Source organism: Leopardus geoffroyi, chromosome B2, assembly GCF_018350155.1.
Source record: "Leopardus geoffroyi isolate Oge1 chromosome B2, O.geoffroyi_Oge1_pat1.0, whole genome shotgun sequence".
NCBI lineage: Eukaryota > Metazoa > Chordata > Mammalia > Carnivora > Felidae > Leopardus > Leopardus geoffroyi.
The window spans coordinates 27015218-27029115 of record NC_059332.1 but is presented as its reverse complement, the minus strand read 5'-3'; the positions used below and the strand labels follow the sequence as shown (position 1 = coordinate 27029115).

General features: G+C 54.0%; 1 protein-coding gene across 1 annotated transcript; it reads left to right on the top strand.

Moving 5' to 3' along the window:
• Nucleotides 1-377: 377 nt before the first annotated feature.
• FOXC1 (forkhead box C1) lies at nt 378-4421 on the top strand. The gene has a single exon (XM_045497609.1). The coding sequence runs from the start codon at nt 919-921 to the stop codon at nt 2575-2577; it is 1659 nt and encodes a 552-aa protein (XP_045353565.1). The 5' UTR covers nt 378-918; the 3' UTR covers nt 2578-4421.
• The last annotated feature ends 9477 nt before the right edge of the window (nt 4422-13898 follow it).

Genomic DNA, 13898 nt, shown 5'->3' with positions numbered 1-13898 from the left:
AGGGTACAGGAGGACCCAGGAAGTCTGCGGGACCAAAGGACGCCTGTGCAGAGAGCTGGGGGTGGAAGACAGTACCGGCGGAGGCGGCGGTGGGCATCTGGGAATAGGGGGCCGATCTTGCCGTGGGTGGCAAGCCTGGCGCAGGCAAGGGTAGGAGCAGGGGCAGGGGCAGGGGCAGGGGCAGGGGCGCGAACTCCGAACGGCCGGCGCGCGTGTGGTCAGCCCGGCGGTCCTCCCGCAGCTGGGCGCGGGCCGGCAGGGTTCGGCCTCCGGCTCATTCAGAGGCGGTTCTCGCCTACCATTGGCTGCTGCCGCTGTGGTGGGGCGGGGCTCCGCTGCCCGGAAAAAATGTAACTGCGTAAAAAAGTCCTCGCCTGAGTGACGGATGCTCAAAAGTTCAGAAGTTTTCCCAATGCTTCCTTAAGCGGCCGGCGCGCGAGAGACTGAAAAAAAGGTGACGCGGGGCCCAAGAAGGCGGCCGGCGCGCTGCCCCCCGCCCCTGGTTATTTGGCCGCCTTCGCCGGCGACTCAGGGCAGAGTCTCCTGGAAGGCACAGGCAGTGTAGCGAGAAGGGCGCCTTCTTGTTTTTTAGTTTTGGCTCTGTTTTGCCGTCCTCGCCTGGAAGTTGCTCCGCGGGTTCCTCTAAGGACGTTTGCCGCGTTCTCGTCCGGCCCTCTCCCCTAGCACCAACCCCGAAGTGGCCCGGGGCGCCCCAGGAGCACGAGAGAGCCCAGGGAGAGGCCGTGCGCGGCCGGCGGCTCCCGGAGGCGGCGGCGGCGGCCGAGCCGGACTCAGCGCGGCGGCCCGGCACCAGCTCTGTGGGGCCCGGACTCGGACTGGGCAGCCGGCTTGGCGTGGCCGGCCTAGGGAGGGTGGGGGGCGGCGGGAGGCGCGGGGCGGCGGCGGCGAGCGGGGGCCATGCAGGCGCGCTACTCCGTGTCCAGCCCCAACTCCCTGGGAGTGGTGCCCTACCTCGGCGGAGAGCAGAGCTACTACCGCGCTGCGGCCGCGGCGGCCGGGGGCGGCTACACCGCCATGCCGGCCCCCATGAGCGTGTACTCGCACCCGGCGCACGCCGAGCAGTACCCGGGCGGCATGGCCCGCGCCTACGGGCCCTACACGCCGCAGCCGCAGCCCAAGGACATGGTGAAGCCTCCCTACAGCTACATCGCGCTCATCACCATGGCCATCCAGAACGCCCCCGACAAGAAGATAACTCTCAATGGCATCTATCAGTTCATCATGGACCGCTTCCCTTTCTATCGGGACAATAAACAAGGCTGGCAGAACAGCATCCGCCACAACCTCTCGCTGAACGAGTGCTTCGTCAAGGTGCCCCGAGACGACAAAAAACCGGGCAAGGGCAGCTACTGGACGCTGGACCCGGACTCGTACAACATGTTCGAGAATGGCAGCTTCCTGCGGCGGCGGCGGCGCTTCAAGAAGAAGGACGCAGTGAAGGACAAGGAGGAGAAAGACCGGCTGCACCTCAAGGAGCCGCCGCCGCCGCAGCCCGGCCGCCAGCCCCCGCCCGCGCCGCCGGAGCAGGCCGACGGCGCCGCGCCCGGACCGCAGCCGCCGCCCGTGCGCATTCAGGACATCAAAACCGAGAACGGTACGTGCCCCTCGCCGCCCCAGCCCTTGTCCCCGGCTGCCGCCCTGGGCAGCGGCAGCGCCGCCGCGGTGCCCAAAATCGAAAGCCCCGACAGCAGTAGCAGCAGCCTGTCGAGTGGGAGCAGTCCCCCGGGCAGCCTGCCTTCGGCGCGGCCGCTGAGCCTGGACGGCGCGGAGTCCGCGCAGCCGCCGCCACCCACCCAGCCAGCGCCGCCGCCGCCGCACCACAGCCAGGGCTTCAGCGTGGACAACATCATGACGTCGCTGCGGGGGTCGCCGCAGGGCGCGGCCACGGAGCTCAGCTCTGGCCTCCTGGCCTCGGCGGCCGGGTCCTCGCGCTCGGGCATCGCACCCCCGCTGGCGCTCGGCGCCTACTCGCCTGGCCAGAGCTCCCTCTACAGCTCCCCCTGCAGCCAGAGCTCCAGCGCCGGCAGCTCGGGAGGGGGCAGCGGCGGAGGGGGCGGCGGCGGTGGCGGCGCGGCGGGCGCCGGGACCTACCACTGCAACCTGCAGGCCATGAGCCTGTACGCGGCCGGAGAGCGCGGCGGCCACTTGCAGGGCGCACCGGGGAGCACCGGCGGCTCCGCGGTGGACGACCCCCTCCCCGACTACTCTCTGCCCCCAGTCACCAGCAGCAGCTCCTCGTCCCTGAGTCACGGCGGCGGCGGCCAGGAAACCGGCCACCACCCTGCGGCCCACCAAGGCCGCCTCACCTCGTGGTACCTGAACCAGGCGGGCGGAGACCTGGGCCACTTGGCGAGTGCGGCGGCGGCGGCAGCCGCCGCGGGCTACCCGGGCCAGCAGCAGAATTTCCACTCTGTGCGAGAGATGTTCGAGTCACAGAGGATCGGCTTGAACAACTCTCCAGTGAACGGGAATAGTAGCTGTCAGATGGCCTTCCCTTCCAGCCAGTCTCTGTACCGCACGTCCGGGGCTTTCGTCTACGACTGTAGTAAGTTTTGACACTCCCTGTCCCCCCTTCAAAATCGAAATGAATCGAACCCCAAAGCAGGAACAGCCAAAAGAACCATCAATGCAAAATCGAAACCAAAAAAAAAAAAAAAAAAAAAAGAAAGAAAGAAAAAAGAAAAAAAAAAAAGAAAAGAAAAAAAGAAAGAAAAAGAAAAAAAGAAAAAAATTCCAATTTAAAAACAAACTTGAAAAACATTCACCAAACGAGTGAACAGAATCCCTCCAAAACTTCAACTCAACCAGCACAAAGAAAACTATTTTCTTAAAAGATTCAGAGCCACCTTCACTTTGCCTTTTCTAAATAAACAAAACGGTAAACTATTTTGTACAGAGACAGCAAAATCATGGTTTATTAAAGGACAGTGTTACTCCAGATAACACGTAAGTTTCCTCTTGCTTTTCAGAGATCACGCTTTCCTCCTTTCTCTTCCATTCCCCTGCCCTTCTCTTTCCTTCACCTCTCACGTGTAAGATATTATTTTATCCTATGTTGAAAGGAGGGGGAAAGTCCCCATATATGAAAATCGCTTTCTTTTTATTCATGGACTTGTTTTAAAATGTAAATTGCAATATAGTAATTTATTTTTAATTTGTAGTTGGATGTCGTGGACCAAACGCCAGAAAGTATTTCCAAAACCTGACGTTAAATTGCCTGAAACTTTAAATTGTGCTTTTTTTTTTCATTATAAAAAGGGAAACTGTATTAATCTTATTCTATCATCTTTTTTTTCTTTTTGTTGAACATATTCATTGTTTGTTTATTAATAAATTACCATTCAGTTTGAATGAGATCTATATGTCTGGATACTTTAATACAGCCTTAATTATTATAAGAAAAAAGATTTCAGATTAAAACACTAGAAATTACCTATTCTCCTCCTAAATATCTTCAAAATGGAGAAGCCCTGTGACTATTCTTGTCAAATTTCACATAAAAGTCTCTTTTTGTTTAGATTTTTTTCTTCTTGCAGCATCTTCTGCAAAATGTACTATATAGTCAGCTTGCTTTGTGGTTAGTCAAAAGATACTTTCCTAAACAGATCTGAGTTGGCATATATGAAAATATATTTTTTCAGTAAGGACAGAACATGATCTGGAAATTTTAAGCCCATGAATCAGCAGCGTTATTACCACAGTGATACCTGTGTGTAGAGATATATACAGATGACTATTTGGCTTGTGCATCATATAAAAAATCATGATGTGTGTTATACATCCCTGTGAGCCAAATGCTAGATAGATATTTCTCCTATTAATTTCGACTCCTTTGTAAGAAGAAAAATAAACCCGTTTATAAATGTATATAACTCATCCACATTTACAATCCTTCATGCGTTACAAAGAAGGGTTGATTTAAAAATATATATGTACTGTGGGTTGGAAAGGGATATTTAATCTTTGGGAAACTATTTTAGAAGATGTGTTTGTAGAACAATTATTTTTTGAAAAAGATTTAAAGCAGTAAGAAGGAAGGAGAGAAGAGCAGAACATTTTAGTCTAGGGTGGTTTCTTTTCAATCCATTTTTTCTTGTCAATTTACAGTTAAACCTAGAGGGCAATCCAGATTGGCCCTCCCCCTTTGTAAATAACCCAGGAAATGTAATAAATTCATTATCTTAGGGTGATCTGCCCTGTCAATCAGACTTTGGAGAGATGGCGATTTGATTACAGACATTCAGGGCCTTTCAGTTTGTTTTCGAGATAATACAGTTTCCTGCTATCTGCCGCTCCTATCTAGAGGCAACACTTAGCAGTAATTGCTATTGCTTGTTGTCAAAATTTGATCATTGTTAAAGGATTGCTGCAAATAAATACACTCTAATTTCAGTCAAAAACTGCTTTACGTGGCCTCTGATTTGCTGGGTCTCCTCCCTCAGAGTCGTAACCTAATAGCTAGAGAAGATTGCAGCGGCCCAGGGCGCGGGTGTCTCTCCGGGTCAGGCCGGCTGGGACTCGCTTTACTGCTGCGTTTAACTCCCCGCTCGGCTGTCTCGGCCCTAGGCTCTGGAGCTGCCTCGGGTTACCCCTTACGGGTGGGTGGTGAAGGGAAAGAATCCATTGACAGATCTCATAGTTTGTGCGTTGGTCCACTTCTGGGAGACGAGTTGGAGCCAGCATTTGCCGACAAAGCGTCCGGTGGCTGGAGCTGGGTTGTCTAGGCCCGGATGGGAGGCGGCAGCAGGTGACCCACGGAATGGCCCTGTCCTTTCGGACTGGTGGCGAATCCCAAGGCCCAGCAGCTCCGGCAGCCAGAGACGTTACATTTCTCGACTTGCCTGGTTTCAACCTTTTGGACTGGGGACATGGCCCACCCGACTGTGGCCCACCCGAGGCTTTCCTGCTGGGGCGTTTCTTCGCGGCCCTGGTCCTGCCGAGTAGCTCCTGGCCCAACGCCGGCCTCCGGGACGCCGCTCCCGGACGGGAACGCTCTGCAGCTAATTAGCTGTAATTACCCGCCGCGGCCTGGGCCCGGCTTCTGTTTGTGTTTGGAGCTCCTTCCTCCCGCCCCCCACCCCCTCACGCCTACCCTCGCCCCGCCGTCTCCCCTCCCCGGCTTCTCGCTCTCCTCGCCGCTGCCTGCCCCCCAAAAGAGGTTTCCTGGGGAGCAGAGAGCCCGAGAAGACCTCTGTTAGGTGTGATGGATGAATCATAAGTTGGGTCGTAGGTGCCGGGAGGACCGCGCTGAGCAGAAAATGGCAAAGAGCAGGGCTGTGTGTGGAGGGACGAGGGTCGCCGAGCCAGGAGGAGCGCTTTCCAGCCCTCGCGGCGGGGGCCGGCGGAGCCAGGGGAAAGCAGCCTACCCGCTCCGCATCCCGCAACTCTGCCTCGCGCCACCTGGCCTACGGCGCTCCCTATTTATACTCCTCTCGCGCCGCCTTTGTTGTGAGGACACACGTGTGTTTAGGTGTTTAGCCAGGGTAGAAAGGTCACAGGCACGCCATCGCGCCCGGGTGACAGGGCGCCCCGCAGCCTCGGCAGCCGCGCTGTTAGAAGGACAACTCCTATCCCGCCCCGCCTCGGCCTGGTCGCCTGGTCGCGCCGGACGTGCCCGGGCCAGCGCTGGGGCCCCAGGCGGCCTCCTCGGCTGGGCTGTGTCCTTGCGCGGCGTGTGGGGTCGGTTTACAGGCCACAAATCACTTGGCGGTGGCCGGCGCGGGGAGTCGCTGGGTCTAAGGGACTCGGGAGATATGCAAGCGGGCAGCGGGTTCGGCGAGTTCGGGGTCCACGTGCTCGCACCCCTATGCTTCTCCCTGAGCCTGGGTTTTGAGGCCGGAGCACGTCGCGTCCTCAGCCAGCCCTGGGCCTACCCCAGCCAGGCTCTTGAGGGCCCGACCTAGCCGCTGCGAGGGGTGGGATGCGGGACAGGGACAGTGAGGCGGGCAAGTGGGGAGGGCGGCCTGACCAGTGCGGCTGCGGCTGCGTCTGCCCCCGCGCCCCGAGAGAGGGCACGCGGCCTGCACTGGAGAGGACTTTCAGGGGTGAGCGTGGCGGGGGGGGGGGGGGCGAAGAACGGGCTCGCTCGGGGCTGGAGACCATTCTCGACTCTGCCAGAATGTGGAGTGGGCAGCGGGCATCCCTTGCTCATCCTTCCTTGGAGCCTGAGTTCCTGCAGCTGGAGAAGGATCCCGGCATTAACGCGGTGCTTGGACTGAGGCAGCCCGGGAGGAGTTCTTCTCCTAAGCTCTCGGGAGTGTTTACACATTTGCCTTGGGACAAACTTCTTAGCAATCGTTACTGCCCTCTTCGACTGCAACGTTTGAAAATTAGTCATGGCAGATATATATGTCTGGGAAGGTGTTTGTGTTATACATATATAGTTATATCTACAGGAGTTGCCTTAAGTCATAGCTCAGGAGCTATGTCAGAGTGGAAGGTCAGAAGTTCTGCTCATTATTCGGATTTTTTAAACCATATAGGTAATGTTTTCAATTCTCAATACATGTGCTTTTGGACTCTCGTCTTAAGAAAAACAATTACCGCTGACCTTATTTAATCTGGGGGAACTACTTGTTCCTTAGTGGTATTGCACTTTTTCAGCAATAAGGATATTTTTTCTGTAAAATATAAGAGAAACTTCTTGCTATTTTAGCTAACAGACAGTACGTTTTGAAATTAGCCTTGGACACAAGGCAGGATCTAGTGGTTGGGAATTGGCTAATTTTGAAATTAGCCTCTGTAGAAAGCTCTGGGATAGTATTTTGTCCTTTATGTAGCAGTGGGTGCATTTATTTTCTTTGCAATTTATACAGTGAGCAAGTAAATGCCAGCATGTTACATGCCACATAAAAACTTGCATTTTGGCATATTGCATGTGTGGTAGGAACGCGTGCTGTTTTCCAGGGTTATGTAGTTAGCAGTCTTTATTTCACCAGACTGCATGCAAACAAGCATGCATTTTACAATTTATCATTCCACACAGCTTGTGTCATTAATAATCGATGTTTGCAGAGGAATAAGGCTCGATTGTGCTGGTGGTCTGTAAGCTCTTGGCTGTTTCCTGCGGGGGTCAGAAACAAGGGTCAGGAAACAAGAGTGCCTTATAGCCCTATTGGGCTCCCCTGAACTTTGATAGGTAAAGAAGAGACATAGGACCTTTCTTTCCCACCCTGTTCCCTAGGGAAGGGGTCTCAGTTTTAAGATGGAGGGCCTTTTCTTCATGGCACAAAATTCCAGAGAGGCCTTGGACCCTCTGGTGGTCCAGGCTGCCTGGCCAGGTTGCCCAGGAAGGACAGGAGGCATCCATAGTGCACCCAGGTCCTGGACACCCATACCTGTGTTCTCTACAGCTATTATCAGCACTAGAAACAAGGCTGGTTGGAGTAGCAGTTTCTTTCTACACTCCACATCTTAGAGCTTCTGGAGAGGGGCCCCCTTTGCTTCTGAACCTAGTTCCTACTACTGGACCCTGCCTGCTGTCCCAGGGCCTTCTCTTTAGACTTCTCTTAACTCATTTCAGAGTGGGCTCATGAAGCCATTAGCCCTTCCCATTGGGTCATAAACAAATGTCACGTTAAGGGCAAGATTGATAGTGGCCATGTCATAAAGCTGGCCAGGCAGGTTAGATTCTGTGCGGGCAGTCATTCTTCAGCTAAGCAAGGAACTTTGGAGGGAGGCAGAGAGAAAAGGGACCAAGAAACTATGTCATAGTCCTCACCCCCACCAAGTTGTGAGGTATGGCTTGAGCAGAGAGTGAAGCAGCCTTAAACTCAGGAGAGCTCCCAAGCAAGACCTAGGTCATTCAGATAGTAGCCACAATGGCATGAAAAAAAACAAAAACAAAACAAAAAAAAAACCTGCTGAGATTTGCTATGGGGCCCTAAATGTCAGCTTCAGAAACCCCACTTTTCTGAAAGCTCCTATTTCATTTTTTAAGGAAGCTAAGAGTTTCCCTGAAAAGAGATTTTGTTAATGGCATTTTCACTTGCACTTAAATAAAAAGTCTTCCTTTACTACTTGGGCTCTACATTCATAGCTGGACCTTTGTGACCAGAAACCTCCTTTACTTTGTCTCTCCCTTTTTTAGTGTGAATCCAACATAACCATTAAGTTCTGTGTGTCTTTGTGTCTCTATCCCTCTGTCCCTTTCTTCCTCACTTTCTTTCTCCCACCCCTCTCCCTCCCAGGCCCTTTTAAAAGGCCCCACAGTTTCTCCCAGATGTCTCCTTTCCAGCTTGAGCCACCTTCCCAGTAACACATATAACCAGGCTCTGAGCCCTGTGGGTGATGGCCACATGGGGTCCTGACCTGAAGCTTGCACTCAGGCCTCAGACAGAGCTGGGGCTATATTTAGGCAGGACTGGCAGGTTCCAGGTCTGAGTCCGGTTGGAAAAGGAACAATACTTAATTAAAAGAATTCCAGCTCCAAAATCCATTCAGGAGAATGAAAGCCACTTCTCCACGACATTCTCAACATGATTAGGAGTGGAAAATTGAGCAAAATGTACCATGTCCACCTTATTGGAAACCAAAATATGGCGCAGAGAGCATAAGGCCTGACTTAAGACCTTTGTTCTGCTCCTTTCGCATCTTACCCTGGCTCCAATGAAACCCTCTGTTTTATATTATTTTTTTTTTGTTGTTTACTTGATTTTTTCCCTCACTGATTTTAAATTTGCAACATATTGAGCATATTATAGGAGATGCAGTAGGATCTGGAATTTCCTTGCATATAGGCCTGAGCCTGTCTTCAAGACAGGAGAGAGGGGTGGAGCTCCCGTTGCGAGACAGCCTGAGGGGGCAGGCTGGTCTGAGGGGTGCTAGGAAAGGGCCTGACATTGCTTCCAGCTCAGAGTTCACCCACCTGGAGTATGGAGAAAGCCTCAGGGGCACTTCCACAGGCCTCTTGCTCTTCCAGATGGCACCTCCTTCTGTTCTCCTAAAGAGCATCTTCTTTTTTCACTGGTCTGCCCTTGAGTTCCCTCAAACCCACTGGTCAGCACAGCTGGTCATATGTACTAAACTGCTCGTCTTCTTTCCTTAGCTGTCCCTGTTCCCCAGAATGAGACTGGGTGGGCTGTTCATTTGCCCCCTAAGTCAACACAGCTTGGTGCTACTTGGGTGGGCATGGAAGTGCAATTTGTGGGCCCATAGAGTGAGCAGTGGGCTGGCAGCCAGGGCCAGGTGGTGGGGCCTCTCCATTGACCTGGGTGGTGGGACCCCAGGCAGGGCCTAGGGACAAGGAGGAGGCCTCAGTGAAGGGCTTGGAGGGTCTCAGAACTTGAGTTTGGGAATGAAGGGGTCTGAGGGCTTTGAGGCTGATTTAGATTGAAAGATAAGAGAGAGAGACACAGAGAGATGGAGGCAGAGGGGGGGGGAGAGAGAGAATAAAAAAGAGAAGACAGGCACCCTCCCTCCCTCATTACCTACCCTAGGGAGAAAGCAGGAAAACCAACACATTTAGCGCCATTAACTCTTAAGGCCTCCTCATTTCCTTCAGTATAAAAGCAGGTCATTGGTCCCGGAGGCTGTACCTGGGTCTTGTTAATAGTGCAGATGTGCAAACAGGACAGGGGTGGGGAGCACGTGTCTAGGTGGCCATAGGATTCTTAAAAATCTGCTACTGGAGGAGAAACGAAAACTCCGTCCTCCCAGCTGAACAAAATCCGAGACCCGGAAGGTGCGCAGAGGTATCCGGTTCTGAAAGCCCCGCGCCCCAGGCCCGCGTTGGGGGTTGCCATGGTCCCCCAAGTTGCCGGCTAGTTCCACAGCGCCAGCGCAGTAGCGCTCCAACCTCGGGGTCTTTCTGCAGCCCTGACACACACAACAACAGAAGGGCTTCCTTGAGGTTATGAAGAGGATGTCTGCTATCACCCACGGAGGACTCACGCGGACAGTGGACGATGGGCTTCACAGCTGGCCGCTCAGGTCAGGGCGAGAAGAGGAGTGTGGTGGGCTAACTCGGGGAGAAAAGGTGCCGCGGGGCCTCCGCCGGAAGTATGGGGGGGGGGAGCCTCGGGAGGGGTATGTGTGTGGGTGGAGGCCCTGTCGTTGTTCCCACAGCCAAGGGCTGCCTAGGTCCTAGGAGTTCCCAGAGACAACTCGAGCGGCTGATGTCCTAGGTCACCTGTCCTGGGTCCTTACGGGGGTTTCCTGCGTGCCCACTCCCACTCTGGTTCTATGGAATATCCAGGAGATACAAGGCAGTTGTTTACAGTGCGTTTGCTGACCGAGAAATAACGTATCATTGCTCCGTATTTGCGGGCTGGCTCCCGGGAGGGCCTATCCACCATCTCAGAAGCCAAGACAGGGTCCGTGGAGCCAGGGGCCCCGGGGTGCCGCCGGATCGGGCCTCCCTCCCTCTCGGGCGCTGTGGGGGGGCGGGTGTGTGTGGCGGCGGGGGGAAAGTGGCACAACAGGAAAGCCTCGCCAGAAGGCCCTTCCCAGGCGGCTTCCTCGCCATAAAAAGCCAGACTCCAGCCGAGGTCCTGACCCCTTCCAAATATACATTCCCTTGCCCGGGGCCCGCCACTCCAGCCCAGGCCTCGGGCTGGGCGGTTTCCTCACAAGCTGGCCCGTGCCCAGTGCTTCGTCTCAGAGTGGCAGGAGTCCGGGGAGCCCCAATTTCAGTTGTCTCCCCAGTTCACCAATCCGTGTGTTCTCGCGTTTAGGTCTTAGGCTTGTGAGCGCCCGGCTCCGCGTGCGCACTGGAGCCTTAGCTAGGCGAGGGCTGAAGCGTGGAGGGGTTCCTTCTTAAAGACAGTTCTCCATCACCTCTTCAGCCCCCGCTGGTGCTCGATTGTTCGGGAGATTGAGGCTGCGCACCCCACCCCCCGCTCCCCGACACGTGCGCGGGGCTAGCCTCCCAGGTGTGGGCGGAGGGAGCGCGGCCGGCGCTTGCGCACGCGCGCGGCGCCGGTCGGTCCCGCGGTCCGCCACACCAACACCCCAGCACACGGTGTCCTGGAGGAAGCTTGGAGGTCCTGAGTTAGAGCCTCGCCCGAACTTGCTGGGCTAGTGAGCGGGGTACGCGGGCCATCCTAGGCCTCAGCACCTGTCGTCGGGCCCTTAGGCACCTTACATGCTGGGTGTGCACAGAGGCGAGCACCTCGGTCCCGAATTTAGAGATCAAAAGGGGCAGCTGAGACGGGGCGTCCGCTGTGTGATCCCTGACCCTGGAGGAAGGGAGGGATCTGGGGAGTAGGCGGCGGGGCCGGGGTCAGGTCGCGGTCGTCGGCCTCCCAGCAGAGAGACACTGGCCGAGGAAATGGGTGAGGGTGGGGTGGGGCCGTGTCGTCGTTCGTAACGGAGGCCTTGGAAACGTCTTTGGGGACATAGTGCACTCGGGGAGAGCCAGACGGGGGCGAGGGTGAGCCCAAGGCGGCCTGCGGGAAGCATCGCAGCTAGGGCCTAAGGGGAGGCAATGGCGGCCACACGGGCTCGGGAAAGCGAAGTGGCTAGAGCCCCAGTGACGAGTAATAATTCTGATGGCACAGTCCCTGAAAATGTGCTCGACGCTCCCGGGGTGTGCGTGCGACAGGGAATGTGGCTGCGAGGTCGCTGGGAGCCCTGGACTGGGGCCTAGTTGGAGCAAGGCAGCAGCGCCCCCTATGCCTCCGGGAAGAAATCCTATCCAGACCCTGAGAGCTCGAAAAAGACGCCGTGGATGGTGGGAAACCCCCGATTGCGGAGGGTGGACCAGCTCCCAGAGCAGCTTTGTGTCTCAGTTGTCGCTGCCTTTTGTGAAACTTCTCGGCACCTCCAATTATTAAAATCAACGATTTTTAGAGAGGTGTAGGTGGCAATGTTGGGACATGTTGAACTATTTGTAAGATACGTACATGCGCGCGTGCACGATCTTTTTGTAAAACCGGGGTGGGAGCGCTCCGCACCCCCTTCCAGCGTACCATACGTAGATCGATCGCGCAAACCTGCAAGCACAGGTTGTGAAAAATAGATGACGTATGGGCTTGGATTTATTGGGATCCAGGTTACAACTGAGAGTTCCCGGTTGAATTTCCAAATACAAACACGGTGTCTGGGATGCTTTGAGGCTTTTTCTTGAGGTTTAGAAAGTTATTTGTAAACAGTGCGTTTAAGGTTAATTTGAGGTGAAAATTTAAAGAGTTGCTTCCAGCTTCCAGCTTTAAGAACACGGGGAAAGTCTCATGCCAGCAGTCGACCATCCAGCGAGCAGGGGTTCTATGGAATCTTGGTGTTGGTAAGGCGACTAAAGACCAAGAGGAAGCCTGAAGCAGTTTTGCATGGTTTACTGCCGCACAACGGTAGACCTGAAATCGAGTTTCCTGAGGAGTCATCTTGGCGGGGAACTTTATCTCCCCTAGCATTTCAACACTTCCCTGCACTGCAGGCCTTTATCCCCAAACAGCTGTAGGGGTGTGCCAGTTTTATGCGGGGGGCCTAGCTCCCTCCTAATTCCTTAAAGACAAAGGGCAGCAGACACCTCCCAAGACAGAGGCAGGCAGGCAGGTCAGGTTGAAAGTGAGGTGCTTGGGTGGCCCAGGTATCCATGCACCTTGGTGTTCATTAGGGGCATAAATGTGGTGTTTGGCGCCTTTGGTGTTGTGTTTGAATGTACTGAAAGTTTGACTTTCTTAGATTTTACTTAAAAAAAAAAAAAAGGTGGAAGCTATTTTATCATACTTGAATAGCGAGGGCTGGCTAACCAGGAAAAGGGGAGGTAAATAAGTTCAGTGAAACTGAGTTGAGATTTAAGATGGAAGACACTGTTTAATAAAAAGAACTGTCCTGAAGGTATGTCTGAGTGAAATTCACAGCACAGAAAGAACATAAATACCTAAGCAAATATATTCTTTTTCACCCTTTTTAAGTTATTTATTTATTTATTTTTTTTTTTTTGAGAGAGAGAGCACACCAGTGAAGGAGGGTCAGAGAGAGAGAGAGAGAAGGAGACAGAGAATTCCAAGCAGGCTCTGCACTGCCAACACAGAGCCCAACGTGGCACTTGAACCCACACATGGTGAGATCATGACCTGAGCCGAAAAGCCTGACACTTAACCGACTGAGTCACCCAGAAGCCCCTTTTCCACCTTTTAAACAAAAGGAGACCAGGAAGCCAAACGAGCCAACCCCTTCCCCCCAGTTGAGGGTTCAGAAATAGAAGGTTGCAACCAAACATACTCTTGTGTCTTTCAAACACTGATGCTCTGGGCCATCGTGAGAAAAATAATATAACATTATAACTCCACTACAGTTCCATTAAGCCCCTGCCTAGAATCCCTCCTGATCCTTACTAAGGAACTTATTATGGTTTTGGGCTAACAGCCTCAAAACACTGAATTACATGGGGCCACTGCAAAGCCTGAAGGACCCTTGAATGGCCTCTACGCTTGGGTGTGGGATGAGGTGAAGGTTCATGGGGTCAGAGGAGGAGAGGGGGTGCCTGTCCATCAGGGTCAAGGCTAAGGGGAATGTGTGTGTGATTTGTGAGGTTTATGAGACTATGTGTGTGGCCGTGTGTTTGTGATAGCAGGTTTGTGAGTTGTGTTTTCAAGTGTTTGTGAGACTATTGTGTGTCAGTGTGTGAGATGGCAGGTTGTAGGTATTTGTATTTGTGTGCATGGGAGTGTTTCGATGTGTGACAATGTGTGTGACTGTGTATTTGTGAGTGTGTATGTGTGCCCACCAGCCATTTCAGTCCTGGAGCCCAGCCTTCCAGGACCATCTGTTTCCCATTAGCAGCATCCCGATTGGGAGAAGGCCTGTCCTGGGGCAGCTTCTGAGAACCGGGTGGGCCAGCTCAAGCTGCCCCAGTTCTGCTCCATCGAAGCCGAGGCTGCCCCTGGCCAGCATGCTCTTGCAGCAACTCAGGCAGCCACACAAAGAGCCCTCTT

Bases quoted from the DNA above. Each gene is read 5' to 3' on its own strand.
- FOXC1 (XM_045497609.1), top strand. From the start codon at position 919: ATGCAGGCGCGCTACTCCGTGTCCAGCCCCAACTCCCTGGGAGTGGTG.